Genomic DNA, 13799 nt, shown 5'->3' on the forward strand with positions numbered 1-13799 from the left:
AATCCAGAATAACAGCCCTCAGAAAACCTTCAAATATTTTACTAACAATAGAGGTTAGACTAACTGGCCTATAATTTCCAGGTTCACTTTTAGAGCCCTTTAGGAATATTGGTACCACATTTGCTATGCGCCAGTCATGTGTAACAGATGCCATCACTACAGAGTCCCTAAATATAAGAAATAATGGCTTGTTTATTACATTACTTAGTTCTCTTAGTACTCATACTTAGTTCTCTTAGTACTCATAGGTGTAAGCCATCCGGAACTGGAGATTTATCTATTTTTAGCTTATGTAGCCGGTTTCGCACCTCTTCTTGGGTTAGATTGGTGACCCTTAATATAGGGCTTTCTTTGTATCTCGGCATTTCACCTAGCATTCCATTTTTCACCGCGAATATCGTGGAGAAGAAGGTGTTTAATATATTAGCTTTTTCCTCTTCATCTACATCCAATCTCTCCGCACACTTTTTTAATGGGCCTACACTTTCACTTATGATTCTTGTACTATTGATATAGTTGAAGAACAGTTTGGGATTAGTTTTACTCTCTCCTTAGCAATGTGCTTCTCTGTTTATTTTTTGACAGCTTTAATTAGTTTTTTAGATAAAGTATTTTTCTCCCTATAGCTTTTTAGAGCTTCAACGGTGCCATCCTGCTTTAGTAGTTTAAATGTTTACTTTTTGCTGTTAATTGCCCCTCTTACTGCTTTGTTTAGCCACATTGTGTTTTTCCTATTTCTTGTCCTTTTATTCTCACAAGATATAAACCACTTGCAGTGCCTATTTAGGATGTTCTTAAACATTTCCCATTTATTATCTGTACTAGATGGTGGCCCGATTCTAACACATTGGGTATTCTAGAATATGTATGTAGTTTATTTATGAAGTTTTAATAATAATGCAATAATGCACCCCCCAATCCTGATATGCATGGTACCCATCCCCCCATCCTGATATGCATGGTCCCCTCACCCCCCAATCCTGGTAAGCATGGTGCCCTCACCCTCCAATCCTGGAATGCATGGTCCTCTCACCCTCCAATCCTGGTATGCATGGTCCTCTCACCCCTCTTTCCTGGTAAGCATGGTCCCCTCACCCCCCTTTCCTGGTATGCATGGTCCCCCTCACCCCCATTGCTGGTATGCATGGTCCCCCTCACCACACTTTGCTGGTATGTATGGTCCCCCTCACCCCCCTTTCTTAGTATGTATGGTCCCCCTCGCCCCCATTGCCGGTATGCATGGTCCCCCTCCCCCCCATTGCTGGTATGCATGGTCCCCCTCACCCCCTTTGCTTGTATGTATGGTCCCCCTCACCCCCCCTTTCTTATTATGCATGGTCCCCCTCCTCTCCATTGCTGGTATGTATGGTCCCCCTCACCCCCTTTGCTGGTATGCATGGTTCCCCTCACCCCCCTTTCCTGGTATGCATGGTCTCTGTTAAAAAAAAAAATAGCTATATGCTCACCTTCCGATGGCCCACGATCTCCACTCAACGCGCCCGGCCTCACGGTCCCAGTAATGCATTGCGCGAAACACCGCTGATGACGACGCACTCTCGCGAGAGTGAAGTCATCTCTGGTCTAATGCATTACTGGGACCGCGAGGCCGGGTGCATGGAAAGAAGATCGGAGGCCGTCGGAAGGTGAGAATAACATTTTTTTATTTTAATGCTCTTTTTTACAGATTAAGGCCTGCGCCCGATTGAGCGCTGCACCCGACTGCGACTGCCGCTGATTGGTCACGGCCGCAATCAGCGCCAGGTGCAGCTTACCATTGCAAACAGCTGTTTCACCTGCATTGAGAGCTCCTTTGACCGCATGTTTCCTTCACAACAAAACCTTCCAAATGCAAGCACCACACCTCAAATTAACTCCAGGCCTTTTATCTGCTTAATTGAGAATGACATAATGAAGAGATTACCCACGCCTGTCCATGAAATAGCCTTGGAATCAATTGTCCAATTACTTTTGGTCCCTTTAAAAACAGGGTGGCACATGTTAAGGAGCTGAAACTCCTAAACCCTTCATCCAATTTTAGTGTGGATACCCTCAAATGAAAGCTGAAAGTCTGAACTTCAACTGCATCTGAATTGTTTTGTTTAAAATTCATTGTGGTAATGTCTAGAACCAAAATTAGAAAAATGTTTTCTCTGTCCAAATATATATGGACCTAACTGTAAAATAATGATTGCATCTACATTACATAAACTGTAAGACTAAAGGTATTAAAACTGATCCATGACCCCAAGTTAGCAGGGCACAAGGGATTTCAGAAAACACAATAATTTTTGTCTTGCTTCTTTTGGTGGCTCAATTACCAGAAATATGTTAGAAATGTTTCTTCCTATAGTACTTGTGCCATGTACAAAATTCCCTGCACATCATCAATGGGATTACTGCAGCCTCTGTCAATTCTGTCTCGCCCCAGGGGTTCTATATCTATGGACTTTATTGTTGATTTAACAGTTTCAAAGGGGAAGAATTCCATCTTAGTCACGGTTGACCGACTCGCCAAAGCAGCACATTTTGTTCCTTGTACAGGTTTACACTCTGCTAAGGAGACTGCTGATCGCATAATTCAGAATGTGTTTTGTGTTCATGAAGATCCAGACAAAGTTATCTCTGATCAAGGGGTACAATTTCCATCAATATTCTGGAAGAATTTTTGTGCAGCATTGGACAATGATGTCAGCTTATCCCCTGGATTACTGTCCCCCCAAATATAATGGTGAGACTGAACGCTTAAACCAAACCTTGAACAAATATCTCTGATGCTACATATGCCATTTTGCCATTGTCACGATGACTGGGTTGACTTGCTACCTATGGCAGAGTTTTCATACAACAACGCTAAAGGCCCCTTTACATTTAGCGACGCACCAGTGATCCCGACCACGATACGACCCGGTCAGGATCGCTGGTGCATCGCTAAATGGTCGCTAATGAGCTGCCACACAGGCAGATCTCACAGCGATGCAGCAGCGATCTAGCGGTCGTTACTTACCTTTCAGACGCGGCGATCCTGACATCCTCCCATCCGCGTCCACGCGTCGCTCGTCGGTGCCAGCAGGAAGCCAAGCAGGAAGCGCCCGACGAGAAATGGAGCTGCGCGATCAGCGATGGACAGCGGGGGAGCCGGTCGGAGGTAAGTATCACACAAAGCGATATCGCTGCTGCGTCACCAAATCGGTGATGCTTTAGCGATATTGTTAGCGATATCGCTATGTGTAAAACCCCCTTAACAATGCTTCAGCTAAATAGATACCATTCTATGCAAATTTGCATTACCATCCAAGTATTCTTCTCAATTTTCCCAGAGAAACTTCTATTCCTGCAGTCACTAACAGAATACAATCCCTCCAACAGAATTTGGAAGTGTTAAAAGAAACGTTAAGAATTGCCAAGGAGAAATATAAGGAAGCAGTGGACAATTTTTGCAGACCTTCTCCAAGCTTCCAAGTAGGAATTGAAGTGTGGCTTTTTACAAAGAATCTGAAACTTCATAAACTTTCCCTAAAACTGCATCAAAAATGTATCACATCTTTAAAAATGTTTGGATAACTTAGCTCAGTAGCTTTCCCTTTACAACTTCCCAGAACAAAGAAGATACATCCACTGTTTTATATTTGCTTACTGAAGCCATTTGTTTCAAATCCTTTTCCAGGATGTCACCTACTTCCTCCTGTTTCTGTTGAAATGAATGGACAACACTATACTGTTGAAAATATCCTGGACTCCAGAACATTCAGAAAAAGGTTGCAGAGCTTAATAAAAAAGCAGGGGTACAGTCCTAAGAATAATTCTTGGGAACCGATAGAAAATATGAATGCTCCCCAAAGGCTGCCAGAGACCACTGTTGAAAGGGAGAATAATGTCAGGATACTGTTGTCCTTATGCGGATTGACCATTAGTGGCTGCCATTATTCACTTTGTGCTGCAATTCGGCTCCTTACGACTGGAGGCTCATATCGTGTTTCTGCAATTGCCTTTTTCCAATATGGCCGATATTGAACCTGTGAAATCTATCTTGTTTCCAGTTTGGGCCTACTTAAAGCAACATGGAATATTTCCTCATTGCATGAGTACTGTGTTTAGCAGTAGTCTAGTTTCAGTCTCCAGCTCCTGAACTGTCTTACCTAGACTTTTGTTATTCACCTCCAGATTGTGTCTACAACTCCCATTGCTATGTCCAAGAACTACTACCACTGCTTGTTTTACCTTGCTTGTGCTCCTTCGGCCATTGAATGCCAGCTGCTCCACTGGTTTTGTAACACATACAGTGGGGAAAATAAGTATTTGATACACTGCTGATTTGGTAAGTTTTCTCACCTATAGAGAGGTCTGTAATTTTTTAATAGGTACAATTCAACTGTGAGAGACAGAATTTACAAAAAAAAAAAATCAGGAAACTCACATTGTATCATTTTAACATTATTAATTTGCATTTAATTGCATGAAATAAGAACTTGATACAATAGAAAAACTTGTTCTTGGAGTTGTACTCAACCTTCTTCTTTCTCCAAAGATGGGGAGGGAAGTTGATACCAAAAAGTTCTATTTTGGTCTCATCTGACCACATGACCTTCTCCCATGGTTCGCCTGGATCATCCAGGTGGTCACTGGCAAACATAAAACAGGTCTGTATATGTTCTGACATGAGCAGCGGGACCATGTGTGCCCTGCAGGATTTTAATCCATGGCGGCATAATGTATTACTAATAATAATGTTTGAGACTGTGGTCCCAGCTCTCTTCAGGTCATTGACCAGGTCCTCCCATGTAGTTCTGGACTGATTCCTGACCTTTCTCAGAGTCATCCATACCCCACGAGATGAGACCTTGCATGGAGCCCCAGACGGAGGAAGATTGAGAGTTATCTTATGTTTCTCCCATTTTCTAATAATTGTGCCAACAGTTGTTGCCTTGTCATCAAGCTATTTGCATATTGTCTTGTAGCCCATTCCAGACTTGTGCAGGTCTACAATTTTGTCCCTGGTGTCCTTAGACAGCTCTTTGGTCTTTGCCATGGTGGAGAGGTTGGAATGTAATTGATTGTGTGTGTGGACAGGTGTCTTTAATACAGGTAAGGCTGGTTTCACATTTGCGTTTTTTAGCGCTGGAAAAAAACGCATATGTGCGCATGCGTTTTTTCCCCTATATTTAACATGGGTGCGCATACCTGCGCGCTTGTAAGCGCATGTATGCGATTTTCATGCGCTGCGTTTTTTTGGGGTGTGCGTTTGTATTTTCCAGACGCAGCATGTTGCATTTTTTGGCCCTGCAAAAAAGCGCATGCGCACATATGCGCACGTTTTGCGCTAAAAATGGCCATTATAGCCTATGGATGCGCATATGTGCGCACTGGCATGCTCATGTATGCGTTTTTTTGCATATGCGTTTTTTTTTTTAACCATGGAATTTAGGGGTTTGGGTTAGAGTTAGGGTTAGTTAAGGGGGTTTAGGGTTAGGGTTAGGGTCAGGGTTAGGGTTGGGGTTTGGGTCAGGGTTAGGGTTAAGTATGGTTTGGTTAAGGGTTAGGGTCAGGGTTAGGGTCAGGATTAGGGTTAAGTATGGTTTTGTTAAGGGTTAGGGTCAGGGTTAGGGTTAGGGTTAGGGTCAGGGTTAGGGTTAGGGTCAGGGTTAGGGTTAGGGTCAGGGTTAGGGTTAAGTATGGTTTTGTTAAGGGTTAGGGTCAGGGTTAGGGTTAGGGTTAGGGTCAGGGTTAGGGTTAAGTATGGTTTGGTTAAGGGTTAGGGTCAGGGTTAGGGTTAGGGTTAGGGTCAGGGTTAAGTATGGTTTTGTTAAGGGTTAGGGTCAGGGTTAGGGTTAGGGTTAGGGTCAGGGTTAGGGTTAGGGTTAGGGTCAGGGTTAGGGTTAGGGTTAGGGTTAGGGTCAGGGTTAGGGTTAGGGTTAGGGTTAGGGTTAGTTAGGGTTTAGGGTTAAGTATGATTTGGTTAAGGGTTAGGGTCAGGGTTAGGGTTAGGGTTAGGGTCAGGGTTAGGGTTAGGGTTAGGGTTAGGGTCAGGGTTAGGGTTAGGGTTAGTTAGGGTTTAGGGTTTGGGTTAGGGTTAAGTATGATTTGGTTAAGGGTTAGGGTTAGGGTCCAGGTTAGGGTTAGGGTCAGGGTTAGGGTTAGGGTTAGGGTCAGGGTTAGGGTTAGTAAAGTCATGGTTTGGGTAGTGTGAGGGGCCACCTAAAAATGTTGGAAAAAAACGCAAACGCGGTAAAAACGCACTAAAAATGCATACAAACGCATAAAAACGCTGCGTTTTTTTCATGCATGCTCATAAAAATGCTTGAAAAAAACGCAGCAGTTGTATGCTTTTGTATGCGTTTTTTCAATGCGTTTTTTTGCGGGAAAAACGCGCTGCAAAAAAAAGCAAGTGTGAAACTAGCCTAACAAGTTCAAACTGGTGCAATTAATGCAGGTAATGAGTGCAAAGTAGGAGGACTTCTTTAAAAAAACTAACATGTCTATGAGAGTCAGAATTGCTGGTTGGTAGTTGATCAAATACTTATTTCATGAATTAAAATGCAATTTAATTATTTAAAAATTATACAATGTGATTTTCAGTTGTTTTTATTTTTCGATTCTGTCTCCAATAGTTGAAGTGTGCCTACAATAAAATTTACAGACTGCTACGCCCAACAGTGGCAAATATGGATTTGTGGACCCACTGTACCACAGAGATAGGCCTTCCCAGGCAGGAACGTAGTTATGCAGCTACCTGGTGTTCACTGGAGCTCCTGATGGTGGAGACATATTGAGCTGCAGGTAGCTGCCAGGTAGCACTCCTGAGTACAACCCGGTACTGCAGCTGCTTACCCCAGCTGTCAGGTACACTAACACTGATTAGGGAAAGGCCTCCGTTCAGACTAGAAAATTCTGGCATGTGTACAGAACGGTACCTGACACAGAGTTGGGCTTGGTTTAGACATGCCGATTTAGGATACTGGATGATCAGGGATTGGCCGCACATGAACCAGGGAACAATGTTCAGGCACTGGCCGCTTACAGATCTGGGAACAAGGTTCAGACACTGGCCACTCCGTGACTAGGGAACTATGGATACAGTACTGGCCACACTGAGACCAGGGGACTATGGACATATGACTGGCCACACCAAGGACTAGGTTACTTTGATTATAGGACTAGCCACACTAGGACCAGGGATACAGGTTCAGGACACTGGCCGCATCAAGATGAGGGGACCTCACAACTCATTGGTTGTACACCTTGCTCACTAATGACTATACATGCCGCTTGGCGACTTTCTAGGGAAGAGGGAGTCTTTTATACGAGATGCCTCCCAGCTATGGGTTGGGAGCAATCTTGCAGGTGTACTATTTATGCTAAATAAAAATTGGAAGGGAAGAGTGGATATGGAAAGTCAGCTCACCATGTTCAGATGCATCTTGTTAAATTGAAGTTCATAGCACGGAGCTGTCCTAGTCCAGCATGTGAACAACAAATGCACCAAGAAACAAAGTTTTCTCCAGCTATGACAAAAACAGGTGGAAAATAAACACTTGCTTTTATTGATCCAATATTAAAACATGAATTTACTAGTCACCATGAGATATCCATAGCAAACAAACCGACGCGTTTCAGCTAAGAGCCTTAATCATGCTGAGGGCAGTTAGCAAAATGCGCACTGCCCCTTTAAGAATGGAAAAGCGCGTGCACTCATGTGCTGGGCATGCTGCCGAGACAGTGGCATACACACAGGAAACAGGAAGCAGGGGCATGCCTGGGACCATGGTGAGGGCTGGGGCAGTGAGTAAACTGACGTCCCTGTGTGGAGGGAGAAGGGGAAATCATTCAGAGGCGCCGATAGCAGCGCTACATAGGAAACCTCTCCATTTTTGTAGATGGAAAAACTTGAAAAATTGGCAGTGTATCAAATACAGATTTTCCTCACTGTAGTTTGAAAAGCCAGCCAGCAACTATAGGGAGAGTTATGACTAGACTGGGCCCGCTCATGGCCAGCTTCTTACTGCACTGATCTAGTTAGTTCACAGGTCTCCTGTTGTGAACACTTTTGACCTGGCTTCTGAGTTGGGCTCCCTCTGTGGGTTGCTGCTGGTAATGGAGCTGGTCTGGCTGACAGAAGTCAATCACCTGAGCAGGATGATTGGAGGTCAAGTGTTACAGACTGGAGGGACTTAAGTGAGCAACCTTCCCTCAGCTCTTGCCGGTGATTTGGTTTTCTTCCTGAGCTTTTAGGAAGTCTGCTTGCCTCCTGCTTTGTCCTGCATCTTTCAGATAAGTTATTTGTCAGCTTGAATCTTTTTGCATTTGATTCATTTTTTGTTTTTGGCCAGCGTCACACTAACCGACGCAAAATACGGTCAGTATTTTACATGCGTAATACGGATGAATGGCCCCTAAACAGTGCTCCGTATGTCATCCTTAATCAACGTGTGGTCGCGTATTTTGCGCATGTAAGCATCCGTATGTAATCCGTATGGCATCCGTATGGCGAGATTTTCTCGCAGGCTTGCAAAATGGACATATAATGGAGCCCTATGACAGGGTTTCTAACAGAAACCAAAGAATAGATATAGACACATAGAATGCATATATATATATATATATATATATATGTATTCTATGTGTCTATATCTATTCTTTCGTTTCTTTATTAAAACTGTCATTGTGAGTTTACTGTATAGCCCACTGAATTGCCGGCTTTGCTAAAAGACACCTGGTGCGTATTTCTCGCAAGTCACATGTGTGGTCCGTGTGTAATCCGTATTTTTTGCGCACCCACAGACTTGCATTGGCGTACTACGGTCGTAGTACGCTGACAATCGCAGCATGCTGCGATTGGCACGGACTGTAGAGTACGGATGAGAAATATACGGCTGGTGCGAGGGACCCCATAGAGAATCATTGGTCCGTGTCTAATGCGTGCTTTTAGCGCCTCTCACTCGGCCGTATTCCTCGCCAGTGTGACCCCGGCCTTTCTCTGATTTCTGCCTTGCTGGTATGAGTCCAGCCTGGTTCCCTGCTGGGACATGTGCTGGACTCTGTTTCATTTGCCACAGCTTATGTCAGTCTTTGCAGTGTTTCTAATCCCCTGTTATATCAGTATCTTTTGTTTGCGTCCAGTTACACCAGAGTTCTGACTTAGTGGGGGAGAGGTGTATGGCCTCAGTATTTTTGCATATGAGACGTGTTGGAGTTTTTCTTAGGGTTTTTTTGCGTGATTGCAGACAGTATCCTTTCCTGTCCTATTCTATCTAGACAGTTTGGGCCCCATCATTTGCTTACTCTATTTTCTGACTGTGTTTGTGCCTTATCTTGTCTCACCGGCAATATGTGTTTGGGGGGCTATCTATTCCTTTGGGGTTCTACTCCGGGGCAGTTTAGCTTTCCCTTTTCTCTCTTTAGGCTTAGTTAATTCTTTGGCTGTGCCGTGGCGTCTAGGGCATCGTAGGTATGTCCCACGACTAATTCTAGTTGTGTTGTCAGTTTAGGGTTCTGCAATCGGCTAAGTTACCAACCTCTCTGGTTATCTGGTTGCCTCACCTATTCCCCTGTTATCCTCCTTGGTTACCTAATCATAACAGTCTCCTCTGTGTGTGCAGATGAAGAACTGTCAATTGGAGCAGAGCCGGAAAAATGGAGACAGTCGTGGCACCAAAATAATTTTGCCTCTCCCGATAGTACCCATACAGCTTTTCAAACTATGTTTTCTCTGAAGCACTGCAGCATATCCGAGAAAAACATACCTGGCTGCAAACTGCGTAGCCAAGTTCTGATTAATACTGTCTTTGGCTTGAGGAGGATGAAATTAGTGACAAGTTCCCTTTAAAATCTGCAATGCTGGATAGTTTGTGCACAATTATTATTTTAGTAGTTTGTGAAATTATATTTGATAAAATCTTTGCTATTTGTTTTACGAAATCTACATATTTTTTCATGATGAGTGAAAATCAGGCAAAAAAAAGTATATTCATGCAACTTAAATGCAATGTGTGAAGAAGGGCATGCACTAACATTTTAGTAGATTCGGGATTGAGAAAAGGAGGGACTCTACTTTGTTCATGTGATTCCAGTACCTAGATAGGAAATAGCAGAGCAACTCCAAATAATCACCCTTGCCCTTCAGTGCACCAAGAGCAAAAAAATCCTGTAACAAAAGCAAATATATATATATATATTTTTTTTTTTTTCTATTAAGATAATATCAAGAACAAATTTTTAAAAGGTTCAGCTGTCCTTAGAGATCATGAGCAAAGAGAAATAAATATATTTGTTTCATGAAACTTACCAGTATAATAGCACTCATACATTCCATTCCATCCTCAAATAAGGTTGTCAAGTTAGGCCATCTGGAATTTACCTCAATAGAACTAGATACTAATAAAATTATATTTTCAACTAGTTTCTTTTCTACTACAATTCTTCCATTCTTTGTGTACTCAGAGTTCTCTATTGATCGTGTATAATTAATAACTAGCAGGGCACTCTCCGCTGTAACCTATTAAGCATGAAATAAAATTATTTTAATTAAACAAAAGAAAGTCACGTATTCTGCATATACACTCTGAAACAAATATACATATCAGTAAGCTGAAGTTAACAGTTTATATCAATATCTGCCACCTTCTTATGTACTGATTGTCTGACGTTAGACAATTTCATAAATTTGTAATGTATGTAAATACTTTTATGCCTAAAGTAGGCAAGTTTTTTAGGAGTTAAACTTTTGCCTATTCCTAACAAAAACATCTACATAGAGTTTTTTTGGCTAACATAGTACTACAATATATTTTTTTTCATTGTACATCACAGATTTTCTGTACAAAGAAATTCATTTGGTAGTTACAGCAACTGATTATTAGGCTGTGGTCTACAAAATTCTTACAGTACAAATGGTCTAAATCATTTTTGATGAATATACTTAAAACTATAACTCTATATTTTTTTAAAGAGAACCTGACAGCTGACACATGCTGCCTTATACACCTACGTAGGGATATACCTGATAATCTGAGGGCAGAGGGAGTGGAGAAGATGCCAGGAACCAGCCTTTGCAACTAGTCACCCATGCAGCTTAGTCCCCAAAGGCTTTTAACCCTTTAACGACCGCCGATAGATTAAACGGCGGTCGTTAAGGGTACTTATTCCCTCATCGCTGTTTTAAAACAGCGATCAGGAATAACCGAATAGCGCCACCGAGCAGCGGCAATTCCCACGGGTGTCAGCTGTACATGACAGTTGCCACCCTGCAGTATCGGACCCGACCGGTTTTGCGACCGATCAGGGCAAATTAACCCCTGAAATATCCCTGTTAATTGTGACAGCGGTATTTAAGCTGTTGCAAGGGGGTCACAAGACTCCATTAGTAAACATCAGACCCCACAATGAGAATCGAGAGTCCTGATGGTTACCATGGCACCCTGAAGTTATTTGATGACCCATGGTAAGGTGGCCTATGAGATCCAGCAATAAGCTGGGTCTCACAGGCACAGTCAGTGAGACACTGAGAGTCTCATACTTCAGTACATGAGTGCAGAAGGGTATGAGACAAGTGATCCTAATAAAAATTACACATGTCCCACAGTGGGACTAATTAAAAAAACAGAAAAAAAAAAGTAAAATAAAACATGTAAAATAGTAGAGAAAACAAAATCAATTTTGCAACTCAAAATGCAGCGTTTATGATAAAACAAAAATAAACAAAAAGAAGTACACATAATTGGTATCGCCACATCTGGAACCTGCTCTATAAAACTGGCATGTTATTTATTCCGTTTGGCGAACGCCATAAAAAAATAAAAACATGCCAAAAATTACGCTTTTTCATCACACTGACTCACAAAAAAAGTGAATAAAACTGTCCCGCCAAAAAACAAGCCTTAGGCTACTTTCACACTTGCGTTTTTTTGCGCTGCGCTGGGTGCGCAGTGCAAACGTGCATAAAAAACGCATCACGCATTTTTAATGTGTTTTCTTGTTTTTTGCGCATGGTTTTTACAAAAAAACGCATACCTTTTTAAACTCTGACATGCGCATGACCATGCGCACGTCAGCGCTCAAATAGACTTTAATGTGCTTTTGGGTGAATTCCGTGCGCATTGCGTGCGCATGCGTTTTTTTGAGACAGGTCGGACGAACCAAAAATGCAACAGGCTGCATTTTGTGCGCCTGGGCGCACACTACAAAAAAACGCAAGCGCATACAAACGCGTACAAACGCATGACAATGCGCACCCATGTTAAATATAGGGGAAAAACCGCATGCGCATGTATACGCAAAAACGCAGCTCAAAAAAATGCAAGTGTGAAACCAGTCTTAATATGGCTCATTCAGCATAAAAATAAAAAAACTACAGCTCTCAGAATATGATGAAGCAAAAACAAATTCATTATTGTAAAATATTGTTTTTAGTATGTAAAAAGAACAAAGCATAAAAAAGAATATAAATCTGGTATCACTGTAATAGTACGGACACAATGAACAAATCGGTCTTATCACTTTTATCACACGGTGCAAAAAAATGAAAAAAAAAACAATAACTGAATTGCTGGGTTTTGTTCATTCTATGTATGAAAAATCAGAATAAAAAGCGATCACAAAACATTATGTACCCCAAAATGGTACCAAAAAAATCTGCAACTCGTCCCACAAAAAATAAGCCCTCATACAGCCCTGTTCGCAAAAAAAAAATATAAAGGTTACAACTCTCAGCATATGGCAACAAATAGCTACTTTTTATAAAAAAACATTTTTACTGTGTGATAGCAGCAAAACATTAAAAAAAAACTATATAAATCTGGTATCGCTGTAATCGCACCGACCCAAAGAATAAATCCACCTTATCAATAAAATTAAGAAGTACTCTTGTACGGCTGTCTATTTGCTCTTCCTACCTCCCAAAAATCGGAACAAGGCTTGGCTCGGCTAAGTGCTCAGCGTAGAACACAAGAATGTGATCCAGCCTTATTCTGGAAGCGATAGAAAAAGATAATGTACCCCAAAATGTTACCAATAAAAACCCTAATTTATCCTGCACAAAACCAGCCCCCACTCAGGTCCGTCATCTGTCACTGGAACTATAGGGGGTTCCCACGTTATTAGTAGAACAAAGACTCTGGAAAAGCGACATGGCTCCCACCTACCCAAATAAACTCCTGTGAATTATGTGCTTGCAAATCCAAATGCCCCCTGCTTCTGAGCTCCACTGCACCTAAACCACAGTAACCGGCTCCATATTTGCCTTATTGTAATGGAGAGAAGGCACTTCATTTACAGGTGTGTATCACCAGACGCACAAGATGGGCACACTGTATGGAAATGCTTCAATATATGGGGGCTCTACACTATATGAGAGCACAATGTATGGGTACTAGGCTGACAGATTTGCAATTCTCCTGAAAAAAAGGCTACCGTGGATGTTATAAAATAGTCACTGCAGCCTTAGATTAATTCATTGACAGCTGCAGTTTCTACAATGGGGTCACTTTTGCTTTTTTTCTGCTGTTCTGGCACCTTAGGGGCTCCGCAAATGTCGCCCTCAAACTATTCTAGCAAAATCTGTGCTCCAAAAGCAAAATAGCCTTTCTTTTCTCTCACCCCTGACGTGTGGCCTAACAGTAATTTTTGAAATCATGTGGGGCAGCACTGTGTGCAGGAGAAATTGTGCAATAAATTGTGGGGTCCAGTTTCACCTATTAACCATTGTGTATCTGACAAATTTGCAGTAAATACAAAAATTACAGTTTCACCTATTAACCCTTGTGTACCTGATAAATTTGCAGTAAATGCAAAAATTACATTTTTACCAC

At 42.1% G+C, this 13799-nt stretch overlaps 1 protein-coding gene across 1 annotated transcript in view; it reads right to left on the reverse strand.

The window, feature by feature from the left end:
• The window catches only part of PKD1L1 (polycystin 1 like 1, transient receptor potential channel interacting), a 901078-nt gene that overhangs the window by 457745 nt on the left and 429534 nt on the right, over window positions 1–13799 (reverse strand). The window contains exon 34 of the mRNA XM_073549827.1: window positions 10280–10489. Within this exon, the coding sequence (XP_073405928.1) occupies window positions 10280–10489 (210 nt within the window). The remainder of the gene's footprint in view (window positions 1–10279; window positions 10490–13799) is intronic.

The sequence above is a fragment of the Dendrobates tinctorius genome, unplaced genomic scaffold (genome assembly GCF_039654945.1).
Source record: "Dendrobates tinctorius isolate UK_male_01 unplaced genomic scaffold, ASM3965494v1 ptg000162l, whole genome shotgun sequence".
In the NCBI taxonomy this organism is placed as follows: Eukaryota; Metazoa; Chordata; class Amphibia; order Anura; family Dendrobatidae; genus Dendrobates; species Dendrobates tinctorius.